This window comes from Podarcis muralis, chromosome 8 (assembly GCF_964188315.1).
Source record: "Podarcis muralis chromosome 8, rPodMur119.hap1.1, whole genome shotgun sequence".
Classification (NCBI taxonomy): Eukaryota; Metazoa; Chordata; class Lepidosauria; order Squamata; family Lacertidae; genus Podarcis; species Podarcis muralis.
In genome coordinates, this window is record NC_135662.1 from 30,103,349 (window position 1) to 30,129,955 (window position 26,607).

At 42.2% G+C, this 26,607-nt stretch overlaps 1 protein-coding gene across 1 annotated transcript in view; it reads right to left on the minus strand.

Annotated features, from left to right (window-relative positions):
• The window catches only part of STMN2 (stathmin 2), a 32,526-nt gene extending 21,203 nt beyond the window's left edge, over positions 1-11,323 (minus strand). The window contains exon 1 of the mRNA XM_028736639.2: positions 11,075-11,323. Within this exon, the coding sequence (XP_028592472.1) occupies positions 11,075-11,093 (19 nt within the window). The 5' untranslated portion in view covers positions 11,094-11,323. The remainder of the gene's footprint in view (positions 1-11,074) is intronic.
• Between the last annotated feature and the right edge of the window lie 15,284 nt (positions 11,324-26,607).

Here is a 26,607-nt window from a genome sequence, read left to right on the forward strand (position 1 = left end):
ATGGTGTGCAAATGCTATTATGGACCATGGAACTTCAAGGAAAATGCAGCTTAAGTCACTCCAAAATAAGGTACTGGAGCACTACAAATCATTTGTTCATGTATGCATGCATAAAATAGCAGATCTAGCTGAAAGGAAACAGCATTGATCTCTGAGATGCACCCCTAATTATTATTATTGTATAATTTAAATATTATTGTATAATCTTAAAAGGGGCATGGCTGTGGGGGGGTGGTGGTGGTTCTGAGGAGACATAGCTGTGACTTATCAAGAAGGGACCCTGCATTTTAAACTTTGCCACTACATTACTGGTCTCCACTGGACTTAGGTCCCTTTTGGAAATGGATGAAGTCTTTCTGTTCATGGAAGGTAACTCTGGATATAACCCACAATGTTAAAAGTTAGGTGTACTTCTGATATAAATTGGTATGATGCTATAGAGATATAGTGTTGTAGAGAACGTGAATGAAGAACCAGAATTGCTTTTGTATGAAGCAAACATTTTTGAATGCTTCTTAAAATTAGGCTATTTGGTTGAATGTTCAGTTGGGCTACCCATATCTTTGAGTTGCTGCTTTGGGATGTTTATTAGTCTTGCATATCTCCTCCTGCTGCTACTACTAACAGCCTCTATTCACCTGGTTAATTTGTTTTGGTGATTTACTGGAGGCTTGTAAGGTCTTCTATTAGTAACACAGATAATATATTTTGTAAATACCATAGTAATATGAATACCAAGTCCCAGCTTGCATGTTTTGTAATGATCCTTCACATGCTCACTCATGAGAAGTGTAAAAAATTGAAAGGAGTCACTGCATTCACAAGTATGTCCTATGGCCCTTACAAAAGGCCTCAGTAAATATCCCCTCAAAAATCCACAGTGCATGACATAGGGGAGGCATGCCTGTATCCTTTTGTGTTTCTGCCTCTTTTTCTGCTCTTTTAGATGTGGCAGCCATTTTGTGTTGTGCCAGACACCGCATAGCAGCCATTTTGTGACTGACACCCATGGCCCTTGCTCAAAATTCCAAATGTGCTCACTTGCCCCAAAAGGTTGGTGACCCCTAGAAGATGGAGGTCCATTCTGTAGCATGGATGCTACATGTAGCACAGATCCTTAGGCAGATACATGAGGGCCATACTAGAATGGGCATGTCTAATGCTTTGACTTTGTCTTGCATGTTTTTTTTGTCACCTCTGAGATAAAGCATGTAAAGAAACATCGTCTTCTCTTGCTGCTGATGGTTCTTGGTTACAGTTATGTGTCTACTGTACTGTAATGAGGGTTTGGGGGCGGTGTTGAGGTATCCTTTGTTATTGCTATTAGTGTTTGGACAAGAACGTTGTCTTTGGTAGAAGTTGCCTTGAGCTCTTCAAAACAACTTGTAAAATGTTTTTAAATAAATAAATTCATAAGTAGTAAGCAGGGCACTGGGCACCATGTTTCAAAACTGTAGTGGTATTTTTTGGTAGCTGGAGCCCATTAGGTAAGGGTGGTAGAGAGCAGTGATTATTGGTTTGTGGTTTTTTTGTTCTTATTTTTTATCGTGTCTTTTGTGCTTTTATATTGTGTTTTTATGTTGTGAACCACCCTGAGAACTGTGGATGGAGGGCAGTGTACACATTCAATGAACAAACAAAGCAAAACATGTAAGGCAGAAGGCAAGGAACCCCAGAGAAAGCAGAGCCAGAGACAATGACAAGGCACAGCCAACCAACTTTCCCTCCATCCTAATCCCTGCTGAGTTCTGCAACAGCAAGGAGGAAGAAATGGATAGGCTGTGCCACGCCCCAACTCCCCAATTGGTAGTAAGCAAGAAGATAGGCAGGTAGGATTTGGCTGAGGGCAGACTGGCGGGGAAGTGCCCCATTTGCCCTAATGGACCAGACTCTTAAAACACCCATACTTAGAAGATTTGTTCAGCCTAAGCAAAGGAAACAGTGGTTGATTACCACCAGGAGCAGAAAAAGAAAGGTACAGAATGAAGCAACAACAATAGGAAGGGAAGCAGCAGGAGAAGAAAATATCTTAGCAGGCATAGGGAGCAATCTAATGCACCCTTTCCACTGGAGTATGTCCCACTGAATTTAATGATATTTCCTTCTCAGTAGATACACATAGGCTAGTTAGTCACATTTAATTAAGTGGGCCTTACTTCTGAGAACATAAGATCACCCTGTTAACGCAGCCTAAGAGATTCATCCATCTCAAGTGCTCATCCTAACTGAAATACTTCAGGACAATTACAATATATATGTGAGTGTTTTAGATAAAATAGGAAACTTACACTGCAACCAGCTAAAGATAAATTGATAATTGTTATATATACAATTACTGAAATTGGGTGTGTGGCATGGACAGCACTGCCATTTTTATCTGAGTCACATTAAAGTCTTTGATATCTTCGCAGCAATTTTCTGCTTTTAGTTTTGTTCTTCTCATGACAATTATCTCAAAAATCCATTTTAGTTATGGCTGATTGGAATACAACCTTTAAAAGCAGTCTTTGCAAATTATTCTGAATAAATCAAGTAAAAATGCACTTTCATTTAATAGTACCATTAAAAAACCAGATGACTGAAAGAGCTACTTATTTTTAAGAAAATAATCCTCATAATATGACATAATCTTCAAATGTCATTTTCAGTATATTGCATGAAAATATTATCCCAAAACTCAAAATAGTAATTATTAATGTCACTTTTCTGCTCCCACAAATTCTATTGTGTTCTGACACAGCTGCACAATCAATATCAAATGTACGAATTGGCACAGGGTGAAATTAAAATAAATCCTGGTTCTGTTTTCGGATTGCCCTAAGATATCCTAACAAAAAAAATTCTTATCAGCTTTGAAAATGGCTGGCTTAGAAACATGTATATATTTCAGGCTGTCATGTGAGCAGGATATAAAAGCTTATCATCATGATTCTACATGAGGCAAAATATGGTTCTTCAGAAAGGTCCATAGTTCAGCCTGAAGCGGCAAGGCAGAAATGGGTATACTAGCCCTTACATGCACAGCGTATAAAGTGAGAGTGTTTAACATTAAGCTTGTGTAAGTAGAACTATGTGACTTGGCTCTAAAGTAGTGTCTGGAGATGGGCGTTAACTGCTTTCAGAGTTGGAAGTGATACAATAAGACATTTTGCTTTCCACAGTATGCACACTCATACCCACACTCAACTGTATTCAGAGGTTTTGCATGTTTTGAGAAATGCAGGTGCTTTGGTATAGGTATTGTTGCCTATTACTACTACTACTACTGCTACTACATTTATTATTTATACCCCTGCCCATCTAGCTGGGTTTCCCCAGCCACTCTGGGCGGCTCCCAGCAGAATTAAAAGCATTATAAAACATAATAAAACATCAAATGTTAAACACTTCCCTAAAGAGGGCTTCCTTCAGATGTCTTCTAATAGTCAGATAGTTGTCTATTGCCTTGACATCTGATGGGAGGGCGTTCCACAGGGTTAGGGCTTTAAAGGTCAAGTATGCATGTTCATATTTTATGTTCCATTATCTATGACCTCTAGGCCATGGGCCTGATGTGGCCTGCCATAGCTTGTTCTAGCAGAGGTGGGCAGGAGGGGTGCAGGGAGGAGAGCAAGAGATATGGCAACCATGGGAGAAGAGCTTTGAAAGTGTAGATCAGTCCAACTGCTAGTTGACCTGATCTGAAATTTCAGAGGTGTCCCTTGGGCCATTGACCAACAGAAAGAAAGACATGTGTGAAACTCTGGACAGCTGCTACCACTTAATGTTGACTAGGGGCCACTATCCTGTGTAGTCCAACAACACCTGGAAGACCACATGTGGTTGTGATTATGATTGTGGACATTGTATTATGATGCCTAAATATTTTCTTCCTTGAATACATAACTTTTCAATGTAGTGTTTCTAAAGAACTTGGATGCCATTTTGGGTAAAGTCAATAACGAGAATATATTTGGCTTCACAGATCAAATCAGCCTGTCTCCAGATTTCAGCATGGGTCATTCCAACATCCTCACTAATTTGTTGCCAGTTTGTTTTGTTTGACATAATTCCTATGGGATATATGGTGGTCCAAAAGAATAGTCACAGACCTGTGTCTTTAATCATCTGTCTGCCCCAATCACATGCAAAGAATGGAAGTCTGAGTTATAGTGAGGAAATGTTGAAGCCTTCGCTTATTACTATTATTGCTGTTGTAAGTTGCTTTGGTTTGCCTTGGGTAAGATAAAATGACTAGCAAATTTAATAAATACGACTACTGAAATTTGTTTTATATTATAAATGTATATTTTTTTGGATGGGTTTGATTTTATATATAGACAGACTGCTTTTGTTTCATTAGCTAGCACCTTTGAAGGATTTATTTTGGAGAAAAATAATCAAATGGATGGTGAACTAGTGTGCCACTGCTATGGTAGTGTACAGAGTGTAGGACTCTGGTTCAAATTCCTACTTTTTGCCACAAAATTATTGGGTGTCTATGGGCCTGCCATTATGGCTCCCTTCAGATGTTATGGCACCAGACCCATGTCCCAGTTGCATAGAAAAATAATATTCAGGTAGGTAGCTGTGTTGTTCTAACATAGTTGAAATAAATTAAAAAATTGTCCAGTAGAACCTTAGAGACCAACTAAGTTTGTTCTGGGTATAAGCTTTTGTGTGCATGAAGAAGTGTGCATGCACACAAACGCTTATACCCAGAACAAATTTAGTTGGTCTCTAAGGCGCTACTGGACAATTTTTTAATTTATTTAGAAAAATAATATGGCTGTGTAGATATGATTTTTAACAGCAAAACATCTCCTTGGGTAAGGAATGTAGGAGCCTCACTCTGACTGCCACCTACCTTTCTACAACCCCCCCCCCCCCAGTCAAGCTCATTTCCAATATCAGAGCTCAACAGAGGAAGATCCCCTGGCAGTGTGTGTACATCATATGTTGTTAGACTCCACCATCCCAAACTATGGGCTATGCTGGCTGGGGCTCATGGAAGCTGATGTCCCACAACTTCTCAAGGGCACCACATTGGCTACCCCTGATGTAGAGGAGAGTTGGGGAACCACTTTACAATGTTCCTTTAAATGTGGACCATCTCATTTTCTCTGGGAATGGAGCAGATATGTGTTTAAATAGATGATCTCTGCCCCTGCCCAGGATAAATGTGAGCAGGGCTTGTTCTCTGTCATGAGTGGCTTGAAGGAAGGCCAAGGCAGAAACCTAATAACCAAGTACTGTATAAATTAGGGGTGGGGAACCTGTAGACCACTAGATGTTGCTGAACTACAAACTCCCATCAGCCCCAGCAAGCATGGCCAATGGCCAGGGATGATGGGAGCTGTTGTTCAACAACATTAGTAGGACCACAGGTTCCCCAACCTTGATATAATTAGTAAGGAAACATTACAAACACAGATTGCAACTGCTTATAACTCAGACAGAAACCAATTTCAAATTTTAGTACAGAATTGTATAAAGCTGGAAAAAAATGTCTGGAAACCAGTAACAACTAGGTATCTGAGACTTCTCTGGCCTTGCCATATGACACAGCTTCTGGATTCCAGAGACCAGAACAAGCCAATAGAGATTTTAGGGCTATACATTCTCTTTAATCCTCACTTATACATGTTGTTGATGTTTTATTAATTATGTAGACAATTATATTCAGAAGTGTGCACTGGCATTGGATCATTATTTTCTTATGTTTTTATCAAGAGAGCAGCTTCCTATAAATTTGGCAACAGGAACTCCTTGACACTTTCTGAAGACTGAGTTACTAGTCTTTAAAAATCAAGTTGAACAATATAAGCATGAATACCAAAGAACAGTGGACATTCTGAGAAAAATAAGAGCATTCTTGTTCCGTTTTAGGCCAAATTCTGCCCTACTATTTTGTGCAAGCAACACATTAATTACAGTTATCAGCACATTTTTGTCAAACCGGCCATGATTTAGAAATCAAACCATGAAATAAAGCTGAAGTGCTGAAGATATGGTTTGAGGGTTATGACCTAAGACATTTCCCCACATTAAACCCAATATTCTAATAAATTCACATTAATGATGTTGGTAGATGAGACACAATCCATTAGCCTGTATCTGTCTAGGCACTTAAGCATGTGGTTGTCTAGCATCATGTGCCATAACCTAGTGAAGCTTTTAGACTGGAAAGCAATGAACATGCCCCTGTCAGAATTTAGCTCTTTTAAAATCCATTGATTTCAGTGTGAGTGTTATGTATGTGCTTAAATCTCTCTCCCGTTTAAATCAGTGGCACTAAAAAAGTGCTTAAATTTGGCTGTTCTTGATGTATTTAGAATAAAAGCTGTGGCAGTTTGCAAAGAAATGATATAGTTAGGTTTTGACAGGAAAAACATAACCAAAGCAGCAACAAATTGTCATGGGAGACGCAGAAAACCCCTACAGATATGCATCAATATTCCTAGAAAACAGGGAACTATACATCTTTTTACTTAAACATTTTACATCCCCCTTTATCTTAAAATTGGGCAACTTCCAATGGCTTTAAAAATACATAAAACATAAGTGCAATACATAATAAAAATGCGATATGAAAACACTGTAATTTAACAAATTGAAGATGGTAGAATAAAAGGTGGCTTAAACAGGAATGGCTTAGCTGGTCTCAAGATGGAAGATAGTGAACTTTTCTAAGAAAGGGGCTACCACTTTTAAGGCTCCTTCCCCAGTACGAGTATTTGCTCATAATTAACAGTAAGCACCTTAGCCCTAAGTGCAATTTAACTGGAAGTAAACCAGCTCAATTGTTGGCTAACTGTAGCCTTCATGCTCACAACAGATGGTGGGACAAAGAGTTGGTTATAGCCATCACCAACTCTTCCGGGTAAGATTTTACAGTAGGAGTAGCCATCCTCCAGATCACATTTTTGAACTCAAAACTCCCATCAGTCCCTGCCAGCATGGCCAATCGTCAGAATAATTAGACTTGTAGTCCAGTGGGCCACACATTCCAGACCCTGTTTTTCAGGCATTTACAGAATGGGCTTATTCCCTTATTGTAATTTCACATAGAAAGAATTCCTCTGACATGTACAGGTTTCTTAACTTCCCAACCCATTGCTCACTCTGACCTATCTTTTAGTAGGAGTAGGGCTTCTAGGTCTGAGCATATGCCCTTGGCACATTTCTTTGAAAATCAGTAACTGGCGAGGACCTCTGTGCTGAGCTGAATGACCAGAATTCATGCAGTTCTTGGAAAGCTGGTATCTTGATGTCAGGGCCCATATATGATGGAAAATCAGCCTAAACCATTAAATAATGCTATACACCTATTGTCAAATCAGTGTCTAGTTCTTCATCTATTCATTGATCCATTTTCCGTGGAAGTATATGTCCTGCAGTGCAATTATTTGTCTTAAAAATAATTGACAGCCTTCCAGCTTAATGAGAACCAAGTGTTTCTCTCCCACACTGAGACGAGGACTGAATATCTGTGTTCCCTCTGGAATAGCAACTCTGCTTCCCTACCCTAGGACATTAATCAGAGAATTTTGCAACTGATAGAGGAGTCACCCCCACCTCCCCCCTAGAACTCTGGTGCTGTTACAGGCTTAAGTTCAATAGATACAGCTTTCCCATCACTGCATCTTTTACTGAGAAAAGGCAAGGAGCCTCAGTAAGGAAAGAAGATGACAACCATACCCAGTGGGAGGGGGAACAGATGGATTATATTTTAGCTACCAAAACATTCTTTCAAATTTGCATGTGTAAACAACTGAAAATAATTTTGCATAAGCAGTTTTTCACCAGGGATATTTAGAGGAGATTCAAAAGCCATCTTCAAATATTTGAAGGGCTGCCACATAGACAATGGAGCAAATACGTTTTCTGTTGCTCCCCAGGGTGGGGCCTGAACCGATGGGTCCAAATTACAAGAGAAAGGATTTAGACTAAGCATCAGGAAGAGCCTCCTGATGGTTTGAGCTGTTTGGCAGCGGAACAGACTGTCTCAGGAGGTGGTGGACTCTCCTTCATCAAAGGTTTTGAAGAAGAGGCTGGACAGCCACCTTGGGACATGGCTCAGTGGTGGAATATCTGCTCTTCCTGCAGAAGGTTCCACATTTAATCCCAGGCATCTCCAGGTGGGCCTGGGAAAGACCCTTGTCTGAAACCAGGCTTGTCAGTGTAGACAATGCTGAGTCTGATGGACCAATGGACTCAGTATAAGACAGCTTCCTCTGTTCCCATGTTCTAATATTCAAAATATTTTTGGGGAAGAGCTGCAGCTCTGTAGTAGACCATCTCCTTTGCATGCAGAAGGTCTTGTGTACAATCCCTGACATCTCCAGGTACAGCTGGGAGAGAACCCTGTTTGAAAACCTTGAGAACCACGGCCCGTCAGGGTAGACAATGCAGAATTAGATGGACCAATGCTCTAACTCAGTCTAAGGCAGCTTCCTAGTTCCTATGTTCCTTTCAAGGATGCTTTAGCAATGAATCTCTGTATTGGCAGGATGATCTCAGAGGTCTCTTTCAGCCGTATGATTCCATGACTTCAGTTCCATTTTTATTTTATTTTTAAAAAAACCAGAAAATGAAGATGTTATTGTCTATGCGGTAATGCAGTTACTCATGAGGGAGTTTTAAGAATAAGGCACTGCATTTATTTATGCTAGCAGACAATACCCTCGGTAAGTAAGTAAGGCAGGCCTGGAGTGACTAGGAAGGGTCTATTAATCATCAGGGTTAATTGGCAGCCGCTAGTGACTGCCACCATCTCACCTGCATTGGATTCATGAAATCCTCCTTTGCCAAACCCTGAAGATCCCTTGCTGGCTGTGGCTATGGAATTCTGAACAGGGGCCTTCTGCAGTGACCAGTCTCTGACTGACTACAAATGATCAATGCTGATTACCCGATTGCAGCATTGGGGAGGAGTGGGAAGGGGATGAGGCCAGACTCCTGTCTGGCTGCATTGGCATAAACAGCTGTCTCATGCCCTTCCCTCAGGAATAACAAAGCCCTCTGCCAGTGGGCTGGAGTGGCTTCCTGCAGCAACGAGCACCTCAAACCCAAAAGAAAGCAGCCTTTAAGGAGTGGGGCTCAGTGAGCATCCGTATTAATTTTGGACAAGTGAGAGTGCAGCAAATGAGCAAGATTCCTAGGTGACAAGGCTTTTGTTTGAAAGAGGGAGGACCAGGGGGAAGGGGAAAAAAGAAATATGATATCTCCCCAAGTTGCCTGTGTGTCAGTTGGTGCTTTTTTGGGGGGAAATCGGCACCCCCTTATAATATATTGGTTTCATTTTTTGCAAAAGGTGGAGAAAAGAATTGGATACTTTAAAAAGCCATTTCAAGATGCGTGATGCTGGTCGCCAAGCCGTCTCCCTTCACCTCCCCAGTACCCACCGCGCCCTTCACTGCAATATCTGTTTTCCCCACCATAAAGCAGTTTTATTGCAGACTCAGTTTTGGGATGGAGACGAGAAAGTCAGAGAAAGAGAGAGAAGGGGAGAAGGAAAGAGAGATCAGAGGGGCAAGAGGACAGGAAAGCCCGTGGCTCTCTTCCAAACGATGCTAAATAAATAAACCAGGAGATTTTACTGACTTCAACAATAACCTTTCTTGGTATAAATTCCGAAAACACCGCTAGCTATGATCTTTCTTCCCCGCCCTGCAGCCCTGACTGCTGGAGAGCTCTCGGTTAGCACTGCAATGAACCTCTTTTCAGATGCGGAGGGAGGTTGGGTGCGGTGCAGGGGTGTGGCTGGGGGGCTGCTGAGTCTACATGTGTGCGCGTGGAGAGGGGGATTTGCTTCTGCTTTCAACGAGACCAAATGAAAACAAGGGCGCTGGAGGCATTACAGCAGGTGGGGCAATTCTAGCGGCGTGGGGAGAAGGAAGAGGTAGAGGTTTGTAATCCAGTGACCTACTTTTCCCCCTCTCCCCCCACAATCTGGCTACTAAGAGAACCAGCGTCTAGAGATCGAGGGGATCGGAGAGGTTGCTGCAGAAACAAACAACTGGAAGGGAGCGGAAAACCGACGCTGATAAGCAATAGCTGCAATTTGGAAAGGGTGAAGTGCCTTTTCTTTTCTGTCCTCCAGCCCCTTCTTTTTTCTCCCTTGCTAGCTGAGCGTTGGGAGTGGGTGGGAGAGAAAAAAGCAGGGGAGGGGGAGGATTCCCCAGTGCGCCTGTGACTAGGCAGCAGCAGCAGCAGCAGCACCAACGATATGGGTGGGGTCGCTCTGCATTGTGTCGGGCTGCTGGAGTCTGTGGCGTCGCTCTCTCTGCAGGTGCGCTCTCGCCGGGAACGCCCGGAGCAACGGCTGCATAACAGCCTTACACAAAGAAAGCCAAGGCGACCGCAACCCTAAATCCCCACCCTACAACGGGGTAAAAGGGAGGGAAAAACCCCACCACCCGTCCATCTTTAACACAAAGGCAGCGCAACCTAATTCTTAAACCCCTTCTTCGTTTCCTCTTCACGCAATAAAGATAGTTGGATTTAATGCCGTCTCCATCTCATTCAAAAAGACTGACCAATTTCAAGTCGAAAAGGACTGGTCAGTTTCCCCCAATGCATTCTCCTAAACTCGCACCGCCTCCGGTTGCAAACACCAGGCGATGAGCAGGGCGTGATTTTAGGAGACTGGAAACAACTCCGCATAAAACACAGAATAACTTGTTCCTTTTTGCCACACGCCAGTCCCAGAAAAGTGCTCTGGAAATGGAGCTTCGGGTTTACCTGACCCAAAACACTAAAGCAGACCGCTAGGATTGCAGTCGGATTGCACTGTTAATACTCCGGATGAACTGATATGTGGCTAGGGGTGTAAAACAATCGAAGTGAATTTTTCTTTTTAAAAGCAAACCAGAGACTTATAAGGAACCCTCAAATTCCCAGCTGCTTCCAGGTTTTGGCTGTAAAAACACACACACAAAAAACAACAACCCAAGGAGAATAATAGAAATAAAAACAGTATTTTTGATTATTAGTATTATCAGCGCTCCGTCAGCACCACGGACAGCAGGTTTCTAGAATAGAGCAGCTATTATACAGGATGAAGACAAAAGAGATGGTACTATTTCCTTACCCATTGCAGTTTTAGCCATTGTGAGGTGTACAGACGCTCAGAGGTTGTGAAGGCAAAGAGGTCCAGCTACAGCAGTGGAGGGAGAGAGAGAGAAGACTAAGGCACTGAGTCAGCAGAGTGGGGCTGTGCAAAAGAAAGAGCAAGAGGCAGGAGCCCATGAATAATTATCACTCCTCTATCCAAGCAGATTGGCTCGAGAGGTCCCCTGACATGACTCCTGCAGAGCTAGAATCTCCAAGCATTAAATATTGATCTGCCAATGGTGATGGAGTATAAAGTGCCAGAATGCAGTTTGAAATGGAAATTGGCTCTTGAATGCTGCTACCCCCCTTTCGCTTTCCTTTCAGTGGTACATTCCATGTCAAATGCTTAATGTCTTACATGAAAAGCCTATTGGTCTTGAAATCTCTGGCTGTTGCTACCTGTAAAACATGCACAAATGCACTTTAACACGTTTTATGGTACAAATAGGAGGAAGCAGGGGAGAACATTAAACAAAAATTACCTAGTATTACAGCTGATTTTGTGCCCATGTAGTGGAATTATATATATATTGGCTGTAATCCTATGTACATTATCCTGTGAGTAAGGCCTATGGAGGTCAGGGAGACCTACCTCTGAGTAGACATGCATCGGATTTCATTGTGAGTGTATTGTTAGCACCAATAGTTCGCTGCTTTTTAATGTGTTTTAGTTTGCTCTTATAAGCTCTTCTTGTTATCGTGCATATCACAGAAATAGCAGGTGGCCAAGAGCTGAAAAAAGCAAAGTGTGGGATCATCACTGCAAGCTTACAAAATAAGAATAGAAAATATGAAGTCTGACATTCACATTGTTAAGAAATATAGAATGATAAGGCAGAGAAAGTGTGATGACTCCCAGATACATTAATGGTAAATGTACAGATTCATTTGCTTATGTACAGTATGTGTCTGAAATTTGGGAACAGGGGAAATTCTATTGTGAATCCAGTGTGGGACAAGAATGAACCTGTTCTTTCCTCTTCTGCGGTGCGGTGACAATGGAGAAATAATATTTTATTGGAGTGTGGGAGGGATCAGTGCTATCCTCTATTCAATTTAGTGTGAAAAGAACTGTTAGCTAGATGGAGAGTGTATAAACCATAGGGGTTTTAAAATGAAGAATGGAAATGGCCTGTTCACCACTGTCTTCCAGTATTTTAGTGCTCTAAAAATATAGGATCATTGCTGGGGGTGGTGGGTATTAGGTTTCACACGGGCCAACTATTGTGCATAAGAAAGTGGCAGAGCTTGGCCTGAGACTAGCAAATATAAATATAAGCAGCTGAGAAATTGCAAAATGATCAGAATATAATCCTGAGGGGGGAAATGTGTTTCAGATGGCTCAACATCTCTCTTGTTCTCTCTGATGCAATTATATATCCAGGTGATGATAATTATCTGATTTAATTTCTGTTGCCATGTTTCCCTTCCTTTGTCACAACTAAGCACTAATGTGATTGCCAAAAGGGCTGTGTGTGTGTGTGTGTGTGTGTGTGTGTGTGTGAGAGAGAGAGAGAGAGAGAGAGAGAAGGACTTTCCCTCCTCCCTTCTGATCCAATAGAGCAAAAGCATCAATTTGTGCTTTCACCTGATAATTTGAGTTGGAGAGAATTGAAATTCATGTAAGATACTGACTCAAAGATGCTGTACTAGAAAGGACTATGAACACAGCTTCGGTGAGCTAAGAACTAATACCAGTGATGTTCTTTCTTTTGTACTACGTATTTGATAGTCAAAGCGATGGAATTAAGTAGTACCCTGAGATTTACCACAACACACACTTCTTTGTGAGTGAAAATAATTGTGAGGTAGCTATGATGAAAATGATTGGTGGGAGGGATTTTTCAGGCACCCACTGTGTGTGTGTGTGTGTGTGTGTGTGTGTGTGTGATGTTAGGATTTTCATAGAATCATAGAATCATAGAGTTGGAATAGACCACAAGGGCCATCGAGTCCAACCCCCTGCCAAGCAGGAAACACCATCAGAGCACTCCTGACATATGGTTGTCAAGCCTCTGCTTAAAGACCTCCAAAGAAGGAGACTCCACCACACTCCTTGGCAGCAAATTCTTACTGTCAGGAAGTTCTTCCTAATGTTTAGGTGGAATCTTCTTTCTTGTAGTTTGGATCCATTGCTCCGTGTCCGCTTCTCTGGAGCAGCAGAAAACCTTTCTCTCTCCTGTATACGACATCCTTTTATATATTTGAACATGGCTATCATATCACCCCTTAACCTCCTCTTCTCCAGGCTAAACATGCCCAGCTCCCTTAGCCGTTCCTCATAAGGCATCGTTTCCAGGCCTTTGACCATTTTGGTTGCCCTCCTCTGGACACGTTCCAGTTTGTCAGTGTCCTTCTTGAACTGTGGTGCCCAGAACTGGACACAGTACTCCAGGTGAGGTCTGACCAGAGCAGAATACAGTGGCACTATTACTTCCCTTGATCTAGATGCTATACTCCTATTGATGCAGCCCAGAATTGCATTGGCTTTTTTAGCTGCCGCGTCACACTGTTGGCTCATGTCAAGTTTGTGGTCAACCAAGACTCCTAGATCATTTTCACATGTACTGCTCTCAAGCCAGGTGTCACCCATCTTGTATTTGTGCCTCTCATTTTTTTTTGCCCAAGCGCAATACTTTACATTTCTCCCTGTTAAAGTTCATCTTGTTTGTTTTGGCCCAGTTCTCTAATCTGTCAAGGTCGTTTTGAAGTGTGATCCTGTCCTCTGGGGTGTTAGCCACCCCTCCCAGTTTGGTGTCATCTGCAAATTTGATCAGGAGGCCCTTGAGTCCATCATCCAAGTCGTTGATAAAGATGCTGAATAAGACCGGGCCCAAGACAGAACCCTGTGGCACCCCACTAGTCACTCTTCTCCAGGATGAAGAGGAACCATTGATGAGCACCCTTTGGGGTGCTCTAATTTTAAAACACATCTCACCTTTGTCTCACTTGAACACCCAAGGCAGGTTATAAGAATATCAAGAAGCCAAAAATGCTAAAATCACATTATTATGATTTAAAACAACATCACCCCAGAAAATCCAGTAGAGAACTAAAACACAATTAATTTTTTTAAGCATCAGGGCAGATTTCATTTGTCATACTCCAAAAAGCCCCCCAGAACACCTGCACCTTCACAATATTCTGAAAACCAAGAAGGAGCAAAGCCTTCTCAGGAAGTGGGTTCCAGAGTCTGGATGCAATTACTGAAACCCCCCCCCCCTTCTTTTATTATGGGCTCCAAAGCACAAAAGCAGCACTTTGAATTGGGGCCAGAAGTAAATTGTAAGGCAATAAAGATGATGTCATATTGATGTTATAGGCTCCATACAATGAGTCCCAGTTAAGATCCTCTCAGGTGCATTTTGAAGCAATTAAAATTTCTAAGCAGCTATTACAAGCAGGTCCACATAGACAGTAATCTGGTCTGGCTGTGGCCAGGGCATGTACAGCTAGGACTAGGTGAGATGTTCCCGGAAAAGGCACAGCCAGCATATCAGCCAACACTGAAAAAAGGTGTTTGTGCATTCTAGCAGAAGACCCAAATTGTAGTCCCTGGTATATTGGTTAAATCTTGCCCAAGTTTTCAGACTGGGATGGCAGTTTACAGTATGATGTGAGGACCCTGGAATTTCTCTTCAAGGCCGTGAGCTGCAGCACTGATGGAGAACCCTTTTCAGCCCGAGACCATATTTCCATCTAGGCATCCATGCTAGTGGTATTCCCTGGTGGGGAAAGGATTGCACAGCCAACACTGTCCTCCTGCTCATCAACTGATATCAGTGATGTCAACTGATGGGTGGGTATGCATGGTTTGGGGGCAATGGCCACATGATCCAAATTGGACCCTTTGGTGGGCCAAGATTAGCCCCACCACCACCACGTAGCAGGTATAATTCTCAGATCATATCCCCACTAAGATGTTGAAAGTCCCAGGTTATTTGAAACAAATATTAAAACAACCATTGTGGTCCTGCTGAGAGGGCAGATGGTTGATATTTTCCAGACCAGAGACAAGGATTGCTGATGCACTGCGAAGTCTTGCGGGAGAGCACAGGTGCCGCTTCACTTTGAATGAGACAATGTTAGCTGTACTGAAATGGAAAAAAGGATTCATGTGTTGAAATAAGAGGGCAGCTCTTGTAGCAAGAGCCTCAAACATTGGTAACTATCTTTGGGTTTTCATCAAAAGGTTCTAAAATCTAGGCTAAGAAACAGAAACCAACCCACAATGAGGATGCAGATCAGAATAGTCATAATTATCAGCTTGTGGCTGCCTCACACACAAGCTTTGTCCAGGACTTCTATGCTCAGCAGGCAGGCAAGAACGCAAGTGAGCAGCAGCACTGGAGCTGTCCTTGGTACTGAAACACTCTGCAGCTTTCCAGACTGTTACATTGCCAATCGAATGACTTAGCTGAATCATAAGAAAGCTTCCTTCAACCACAGCAATGACTGGAACTGGGGGGTGGCGGCGGCGGCGGGGGGGGGGGGGATGATGAATCAGGGTCTAGCTTGGGGAACCCCCCCCTCTGTGTATCTGTTTGTATCTGTTGCTTCCTTTCTTTATATGACATTTTCTCCAACATAAGAAATCAGTAGTTTCTGTCAGTACCTTGCCACTTTCATTATACATTATGTTTCATTATATTGTTCCTTTCGTCTGGCTATAAAGCATGAAAGCTAAATCCTCCCTCCCTCCCATCTGAGCTGGATTAGGAATAGGAGATGGGATGTAGAGGATGAATGGGTGCAAATGGCTGACTTCAATTAACTCTTTGTGTAGCACAATGTGGCCTCTGTAGATACAACCATAAAATAATCTTTACTTTTTATCTTAAAAAGCAGATTATCTCTTCAGAAACAATGTAAAAAGCAAAGCCCAGTAGAGAGGGGGTGTGGGGAAGGGGATGGCCTCTCTCTCTCTCTCTCTCTCTCTCTCTCTCTCTCTCTCTCTCTCTCTGTGTGTGTGTGTGTGTGTGTGTGTGTGTAGTTTTCATCTACAGAGAAGAGAAAGAAAGGTAATGGATTCCTTGAGTCATACTCAGAGGGGATACAAGAGCATTAGGGTATTGTCTTTTTTCCAGTGCAGGAAACAGTGGTTTAGTGGTAATTTATGATGTGTAGGAGCTCATTATGACAGGTACACACACACCACAATACACCCAATCAAGAATTAGAAGCCTATAGTGCCTGATCAGTCATGATGTGTACTGGGTGACTTCAGGCCTGAGTCTACCCTAGGCTCATGTGCCAGATGAGATCTATCTCTGAATCCCCACAAATACCACTCTGGCAGATGACATCATAGCTCCTACTGTGAAGAAGCACATGCATTGCCCCTCCACTACACCACTGCTAAGGACTCTTCCTTCAACCCTTGGCAGCATGAAGTCCACCCAGCCCTAGGCCAATCCTTTCCTGTTAGTCATAGGCTTTCCTGAAAGGAGGCAATATGTGATGGTCACTTCATATGGTGCATTTATTAAGCATTAGGGCTGGTAGAGTGGGGAACAGGCAAGTTAACCCCTAGCACACAACTTACCAAGATGTTTTCCTGTACAAGCCTCATTAAATAAACAAGATCAGAAATCTTGAAGCCCATTGATTCTCATGATGCTTCCATAGGATAACTTCCTGTTGGAATTTTCCTGTTGGTAATCAATGTGTCTATGTCACTTGAGTTTTCTGCATAAGGCATCCAAACATTTAGGAACCTTTTGGCTGTTACTATAGAATCTAGAAGGTAATTTTCCTTGCTGGCAGATTCCCTCCATTGCACATCTGTGAAGCAGCTTGAGGCTGAACATTTACAGAAGAGCATAAATGAGTCTCTGTTTGACTCATTCATTTCCCTCTTTCTCTTACTGGTCTATCTGATGAGTCTAACCCTGGATAATGCTAATGACCAATCACTGCACAGTAAATCTCATAAGTTAATGATACATTGTATGAAGTAGTACCTGATTTAATGTTTCCTGAATCATCCTTATTCTAAGAGCACAATATGTAACAGTATTAAGGTATGTAAAGCAGAGCACTCTAAGACCACTGCTATCTGCAAAGCCTAATGCCATTCTGTAAGATTGCATGATGATCCAGAGACAGCTTCTTTGTTCTCTGGGATTTCACTGGGAGGAGGAGAAAGGGCAACTTGAGCCAAAAGGGGGAAGGGTTTCTTTCATTGTGGCTTGCTGCACAGATCGAGCATTTCCATATTTGAAAAGAAAATGTGGCAGAGGAAAAGGCCACATTATTAACTTGTCAGGCACATAAAAATCTGCCTGCCCCCAGAGGGAACAGGGAGGAGACTGTCTTGAGTACCGTAGAGATTTCCATCACCAAAATCTGGGCTCAAGAAATTACATGACAATCAATGTCATGTCAAACCCTTGGCATATCAGTTATTTATGGGGAGCAGTTATCAGGCCGTCGATGGAGCACTTGGGGCTACAAATTTTTTACACTGAGTTCACACAAATTGTAGAGAAAAGTTGGGGGGATGGGAGGGAGTTTAAACCTTCGGGATTTGACATTAGAAATTGCCTCTTTTAAAATGTTCTCTTCCAATAATTCTCTTCAGTTGTTTCAAGAGCTGAGGGGCTATATGAAGCTTTTATTGAGTTGAAGTACATATATGAGTGCCCCTGGGTTTTGCGTATACTGTCATTCATGGAAATATCTCTCTCTCAAACGTTTGTTCCTGAACAGGGTAATATCTAATAGCTTTTAAAATACCACATCCTTAGTCAATACACTGTAAATGGCATCTCACACATTGCATTTTGCAAATGGAGAGCTGAGAAACCTCTTGCAGGTGTAAATATTTTAGCATCCTAGATGATTCTATGTATGCTGGAAAATAAGAAATTGCGATAATTAGGAGTACATGGCTGTATAGACATGGAACATATTAGGGATTATGTTGCTGGTTCAGATTATCAGAATGTTTGGATCAGGGTTACGTCTGGCTGAATTACTAGTCCCACTAGCACAATTCAGCCTTTCCTCCTCTGCTCCCCCTGTAGCCCCCCATCAACTGGGGAAAACAGCATGGGGGAGGGGGATATGGGAGATTATTCCATCAGGCAGGCATGCTGCCTTGCCCCTGTGACAGAGGGTGCCTGGGGTGGTGACTTGCACACATTGCGGGGCCGTGTTGAGTGACATGCAGACACCCCATATTGTGTGTGCCCTGCTGTATAGAAGTTTGAGTGGTGGCCCCCTTCATTGAAAATTTGTGGGTGCCTGGGCCCCCACAGCCCCACATAGTTGGTGCATATGCCATCTGGCAAGCAGAGATGCTTATGCTGATGGATTGATCTCCTTAAGGCTACTTTATATTCCATCCAGAATATTGGGGAAGATGACCCCTAGGTTTGATTATTGTCTACAGAGGCTTTGAACTGGATTCCCACATTGAAATTATTCAGCATGATGTAAAACCAACAATAAAGATATATAAAATACTAATCATGCAAACAACATAAAATATGTTTTATGTGTGTGCAGTAAAGCTGTACACACAAATGAGAACTGTATCCAGACCTGGTTGGAACCTTACAGGAGAAACCCTGTGAAAAGAAAAAGTCAGAAAGCATTTTGCAGATACTGTGAATGCATATTTTATAAATTTTCAGGACTAGAAGCTTGATTACTTTGTAAAAACTGAAAGCTGAATTCCTTAATGATTTTAAACCCTTAAGGGAAAAAAATGGCTATAATAAGTCCATTCTGATACTCTTCTATACAACTTTGTGTCGAAAAAAGAATGCACAAGGATTATACTAAATTAGAACCTAATTAATTACCAGCACCACATGATACAGAATATAGCTTCCTGCACTGGAATTTGAAGGTTTAAATTTGAATTTAATAATAATGGCCAGGAGGAATAAAACTGCTGCTGTAAATCATAAGAAAAGAGACTCCTTATTAAACACCAAAAGTTGAAAAAGACTGCAAGCTGTTATTAATATGTACTAGCTCAGAAAAGCCAATTAAAACAGTAGCTCACTGCTGCTAAAAAAGAGAGAGAAACAGCCCCTGTCCAGCATCAGGGTTTATATGCAGCAAAAACAATTACATTGCAGTCATGTTAAGATTCTCATTTCAGAGTGAAAATAAAGAATGTCAAAAGGCTGTCTCTCTTAATTATTTACTTTCTTGTGTTTAGTCAACACAGTGATAGAACTTTGAACCTCCCTGTAGCTTGTTAGCAGAACATTGCTGGGTAAGGATAAATTTGCCTTCTCATTTCTCATTCCTCGTTACTCTTGGGTTGTAAGCCTTGGGCTGTGGTTGGCTGGCTGTATCTCAATCCAGACCTTCTAAGGTCAGTGTCTTGAACTTGGAGGATGCAGAGAGCAAAATACATAGCTTTGTTGATCCGGCAAAGAAACACACCCAGGTTCCAAGTAGACTACTGCTAGACCTAATCAATCCAGAGATTCCTGCTATCTTCCAGGAGATGTAACGTGAAAGCTATAGCTCAGCATTGGAGCATCTGCAGGGTCAAGACCCACCATCTCCAGATAGGACTAGGGGAGAACCTGGCTTGAAATTCTGGAGAGACACTGCCTGTCAGCGAAAACAGTACTGAACTAGATAGAGTTTGCATCAGGCAACTCCCTGGGTACACATTTGTCCCCTTCTGCATCTGAAGAGGACACTGAGGTCTCAGGAAATGCAGTCCACCGTAGCTTAATAGGTTAGGACCAAGGCTTTTCAGACCCTGAAGGTTGTTGCTCATGCCTGGAGTCTCTGCCAGGGGAAAAGCAGCAGCTGGATATTAAACTGAAAGGACAGTAACAATTGGAGTTCCATTTTTTGGCAATGTGATTTCTCATTATGAGGTTTACAATGCATTTTTCTGAAACTTTTTTTTGTTATGTGTCTAGATCCAGCCCTTGTCTTCAGAGCAGACTTCCCAACCTTGGGTCACCCAGACGTTATTGGACTACCATTTGCTTCTGGCCTCACCCACCAATGGCAGATGGTCCAGAAGGAAATGTAGTCCTCAGGCTGAGAAAGGTTCTCCCTCAACTTAATATGGAGTCTAAATGGCCAAAATATTGTGAAATTTTAGAGCAAGATGGTGAAAGGGTCAAATTACAGAGTTATGACAAATTAAGGTCTAAAGTACGAGATTGGTTGCACTACCTTCAGATAAATGAGGTATTTAAACAAGACAGGAAAATAGGTTTTCAGAAGGAGAGGTTGAAATTAGAAACAGAACTGTTAGAATCCAATACTAAGAACTTGTCAAGAATGTACAATTTGCTGCTGAAATGGAATACACAAGATGAAACAGTAAAATCGGTTATGATCAAATGGGCACAAGATATAGGTCATGACATTATGTTTGATGACTGGGAAAGGTTATGGAACACTGGTGTTAGATTTACGGCTTGTAATGCTTTAAGAGAAAACATAATGAAAATGATCTATAGATGGTATATGACTCCAGTCAAACTTGCAAAAATTTACCATTTGCCCAATAATAAATGTTGGAAATGTAATGAGACTGAGGGTACTTTCTATCACCTTTGGTGGACCTGCCCGAAGATTAAAGCCTACTGGGAAATGATTTACAATGAAATTAAAAAGGTCCTTAAATGGACATTTTCTAAAAAACCAGAGGCTTTTCTCCTGGGCATGGTGGGCCAATTGGTGCCAAGGAAGGACAGAACTTTCTTTATGTATGCTACCACAGCAGCAAGAATTCTTCTGGCAAAGTATTGGAAGACGCAGCAGCTACCTACTCTGGAAGAATGGCAAGCGAAGGTGATCGACTACATGGGAATGGCAGAGATGACCGGCAGAATCCGAGACCAGGGGAGTGAGACAGTGGAAGAAGACTGGAAGAAATTTAAAATATATCTTAAAAACTGTTGTAATATTGAGGAGTGCTGAGATGTTATGGTGTTAAGAAACAGAGAATTGCAGCTGTATATCATAAATTTAAGGGAATTACAATGAAGATGAATTAATTAATTAAATGGAGGGTTGCTGATAAAAGGGAAAAATAAGGATGCAGAAAAAGGGGGGTATGGGGAAGTCCGGGAAACAAGGTGAAGGAAAATGAGTTTATGAAATTATACATGTTTATTTGTGTGTATGTTTTGTTTTGTTTTGTCGTTGGTGTATAATACATGTTTGGAAAATTAATAAAAAATTATTAAAAAAAAGAAAAGAGAAAGGTTCTCCCTCCACCATGGATTTATTCACTCATTCAGCTTCTAAGCCATCTTTCATCAAACTAGACCCAGGTTTACAGAACAAAAGTCCTATCTAAGGGTTCATCTGGGCTTCCTTTTGCACCACACTTTCCAGGCACAGGGTCCTTTGTCTGAGTGGTTTTTTTTTTTTTTGCCTCAGCACTTACCCAGGAAAACTAATGTTTTACTGCTGCATCAGAGCAAGTGGTAATCCGCAGAAAATCTGATTGCCATTTGTCCCAATTTAGTGCTAAAATTTAGGTTTTCCTGTGGGAAACACTGAGCTTTGAAGCCTAGAAACACAGCAGAAAAGGGAGTCTGGATGAGCCCTGATTTTCCTTGCCTTTTATTGGTGCTGCGTTCTTATTTGTGTCTGAGTTTGCGCTGCTCATTGAATCTGCTCTGTTTTGTTATGCTTGTCATTGTATGCTGGCCTTGAACACCTGAAAGGCAATGAATAGATTTGTTTAATAAAAAAATCAAAAAAATCATGTGCTCTGTACATCATACATCTGAAGGTCTTGGTGTCACCTGTGGGCCATTCCTTTGAAGTGACAACCAATTGTATGTTGTTGTCCGTTAACATCATAATGTTGCAAACAGCATTTCACTACTGAAACCAGGTTGTCTTTGGCCATCTTCACTTGGTCAGTGCAGGTGTAAAGCATAGCTGCCAACGTTTTCCCTTTTTTAAGGGAAATTCCCATAGGATTCCTTGCAAGAAAAGGAGAAAGTTGACAGCTATGGTGTAAAGTTGCTTTTATCACTCACGATAGTTAACAGGTCCACACCTTCCATACTGAGGAATCTCTCCTCTCTTTTATTATTGTGGGTGCTACTTCAGCGCTGACCTAAGCTGTATTTAAGGCAACTTAGCTTGTCTCTTAAGCAGGATTTGAAGCCAGCTCCATATTTTTAGTGATTCATGCTTTACAATTTTTTTTTTAAATTACTACACCATTTCTACAGTTGGTCTTCATTAGCTAATTTATTGACATGCAACTAGTTATTTACACATAAATGTTAAAAGAATAAAATATTTAAGAGCAGACTTTATAAAGGGCAAATATCAAAAGAAAATGCTAAGCAGACAAGACAACACAGTTCTAACCAGCTAAAATTAAATGATTTGCTCTAATTACTAGTTGTAAGAATTGAGCCATCAGTTTACCAGTGAAAGCCAAATCTTGCAAGACAGCTTAATCACCTCATTAATATCTCCTATCAAAAATGTTATTTTACTATATGGGATTCCTGGGCTTTTCAAATGAACACTTGATAAAGAACATGTATAATGAGACAAATACATTTATTAAATGTCAAAACCCAAGGCACCACTTAAAACTATAATTTTATGGTGAAATCTTATTTGAATAATAGACGCTAGCAAAATTACTAAAACGATAGAAGGATAAAGTAGATCAGCATTTTAATTATTATTTTTCTCCTGTTGACGTTTACCTGTTGGCCTTGCTTTTATTTTAATATTTAAACATCTGCCCAATTTGTTGATTTAGTGGAAATGAAAAACGATTCCACATGCTGATCCCTAGGGTAATATTAATCACCTCCAACACTGCTTCCTTGCACAGGAGATGGGAATTTGCGGTGACAAATAGCCAGGGTGAAATGAACTATTGCAGACACCCAAATGTGATGTGCTTTGAAAAATTCTGACTGCTGCAATGCACTGTACATGGGGCTGACTTTGAGCACTGCTCAGAAACTGCAGCTGCTTCAAAACACACTAGCTAGTCTGCTGACTGGAGTCACTGGTTTCAAACAACTACTACAGTAGCTCTTGGTCCATTTCTAGCATGTGTGCTTCTTTTCATTTTGGAAGGTGTCAATGGCTTGGGAGGAGTGTTGCGTTGCCATGCATCTTACTTTAACAGAACAATCATTTCCTTGAAGGGTTGCAATTTAATCCAATTTAATGAGAAAGTTTCTTAAGAAGAAAGAGTGGAGGTCTTTGAAGTTCACCTAGCACCTAGACAGCAGACTGATTCCTATCAGTAGTGTTGATGTGTTGCAACCTGGAATACCAACCTGACAATATGGATGGAGTAGAAGACCAGGCACACAGGTCTCCTGGTCACATTCTTCCCCCTGATGCTGAGATGTATTGTCTTCTTATTTAAATTATAGTCATTATTCTAAATTCCCATCTATGTGTGTAAATTAGTGTTTGCAAATCTGCCAGGTTTTTGTGTGTGAAGCATTTCTTTCTTTTGGTAATGCATAAGTTGCCAGCGTGCCTTAGGGACTGACTTCTGCTGCCTGGATCTGCCTGGATTTTCCTCTGCAACAGCTGTCTGTCTATGTGTGTTTCCCAGTGACTGGCAACAACAACAACAACAACAACAACAACAACAACAACAACAACAACAATAATAATAATAATATATTTATACCCCACCCATCTGGCTGGGTTTCCCCAGCCACTCTGGGCGGCGTCCAACAAAAGATTAAAAATACATTTGGACATCAGTCATTAAAAATCTTCTCTAAGCAGGGTTGCCTTCAGATGTCTTCTAAACGTGAGTTAGTTGTTTATTTATTTGACATCTGATGGGAGGGCATTCCACAGGGCGGGCGCCACTACTGAAAAGGCCCTCTGCCTGGTTCCCTGTAACTTGCTTTCTCACAGTGAGGGAACTGCCAGAAGGCCCTTGACGCTGGACCTCAGTGTCCGGGCAGAACGATGGGGGTGGAGACGCTCCTTCAGGTATACTGGGCTGAGGCATATGGCCTCTTGACAGTGGAGGTAGGGATGACACACAGAATGTGCATTATCTTCTGCCTCATGCAATAGGAAACACTTGAGGGGAAATGCCTAAATATGGCCTGTGTCGGGCAGGAAAGCAAGAGATGAGCCTTAGAGTCAGCCCAGGTATCCCCACCAAAAATAGCCAATCTGTTGAAGTGAAGGAGTGGGCCCATAACCTCTCCTGCTCTCTCACAAATTTAGATCAGGGCCATTTACAGGCAGTTAAGTCATGTTCCCTGTTTGTGAAATGTCATGACTAATCTGCTTTTTAACTGTGATGTCAGGCTTAGGTAATGATCACACTTATTTAATCATATTTATCATATACATAGCACGGTTTGAGCACTGAAAGCACTTTCGCATCCATTATTGCTGGAAAGCAAATGGGCATTTTATTATCTCTAGCTGAAGCTGAGGAAACAGTGGCTAGCCTAAAACCCTTTGCCGAGTCTGTGGCTGAACTGAGATCGAATTAGAGGCTGACTGTCTTGAACTCTCTTGGGCTACAATCCTGACCACATATACCCAGAAGTAAGTCCCAATGAATTCACTGGTGTTTGTGCCCATGTATTGCAGTAGCTGAGGATTGCAGCCTTAGCCACTAGGCAGGACTACACAATATCCCGGTCTTTCATTGAGAGCCAGTGTGGTGTAGTGGTTAAGAGCAGTAGTCTCGTAATCTGGGGAACCGGGTTCGCGTCTCCCCTCCTCCACATGCAGCTGCTGGGTGACCTTGGGCCAGTCACACTTCTCTGAAGTCTCTCAGCCTCACTCACCTCACAGAGTGTTTGTTGTGGGGGAGGAAGGGAAAGGAGAATGTTAGCCGCTTTGAGACTCCTTAAAGGAAGTGAAAGGCGGGATATCAAATCCAAACTCTTCTTCTTCTTCTTCTTCATTCATTTGTATCCCTCCTTCTGAGCAAAGCCACCAAGGGGCTGAGAAAACTTGTATAGAATGCCATGGTCCCAGTAAATAACACCACTATTTTAGAAATTTAGAAACCATAAAAGAAATGGGCTGATGTGGGAGGGGAAGGGAAGCAAAGGGGAAACCAGGTTGCATACGAATTGTTAAACTGCTGAGCTCAAAAAACAAGCCCAAAACAAAGCTAAACAAGCAAAAGTCTTACAAGCAAAAAAAGACCTAACTCTTTTGAATATGAAGGATGGCAGTAGCAAAGAGGTAAACTCTGACATGAGAGCAGGCCCAAGTTCGTGAGTTGCTTGCCTCTTCTTCCTCTCACACAAGGCAGTTGGCTAATCATTCTGCCGCCCCCTTCGTAAGTAGTGAAATTGGAGGGAGGGCAGCAATTCAGGGGGTGAGGCAAAATGTGGGTGAAATGGGGCTTACAACCAGCAATGCCATTCTTCTTGGCACCTTGGGCCCACGGCTACCATTTCCTCCCTCAGAACGACCCTCAGAAGAACGCAACATATTGACAAAGTGTCATGCCAAGGGGGATCCTACAGGCAAATATGGCAGCTTCCATCACACAGGAGCAGTGCTGCCACAGCATAGCAGATGTTGGCAAGAAAAGACAGTCTGCTTTAGGGATGGATGAAGTCTTTCTATTGCCCCCCCCCCCCGTTTCTCATTTTTCAGATACTAAGTTCATTTCTTCACATTTCCACATCGCTTTCCATTTTCTTAATAAGAAAAAAATCTTATGAAAATTCACCAGTATTTTTATGTGAATTTCTCCCAACGAAATGCATTTTTGCATTTCCCTTTACATCAGTAGGTGTACTTTTTATGCACATTCTAACATAGCACAAGCAATTTTGAACACATTGTTCAGCTGGAGAACTGCACCACAGTATTTGGAGAAGTGCATATTTTGAAGGTTGTATTTTGGTTTGCATTTTGTTATGGAAAGGAGGTAGGCATGTCTTTAAATGAAACTGAATCAAACCTCTCTCCCATTCCTACCATAGTATTAGCTTCTGTTTTGACCCCCAGCCTCTAAAACAGGGGTCAGCAAACTTATTCAGCAGGAGGCCGGTCCACTGTCCCACAGACCTTGTGGGGGGCCAGACTATATTTTTGAAAAATAAATAAATGAACGAATTCCTATGCCCCACAAATAACCCAGAGATGCTGTCAGGGGCTCAGGAGCAGAGGCACAGGAAAGGGAGGAAATAGAGAGCGAGGGGGAGGAATCCGAAGGAAATGTTAGCGATGACAGCGGCCCGAGGTCTCTGAGTCTTTCCAGCGAATCGGAAGATTCACAGAAAGGGGCTCCCATGGTCAGAGCAAGGGGGGTGCCTAGGGGGACACCCCAGGAAGAAGGGGCCAGAGGGGACTCAGAGAGCAGCAGTTGGAAATCAGGACCAGCTTCCCCACCAGAGCGCAGTAGGGGGGAGGAGTCCCAGGTATCGGGATCAGGCGGCTCACCGCCAGCGGGAGGAGATGAGTCAGGATTGGCCACGCCTCCATCGGAGAGCGAGGAAACGGTCAAGAGGAAGGTTGGAGGCTGGGCGCGCGCGCCAAGTTCAAATGTACAGGAGGGCGGCACAGTTG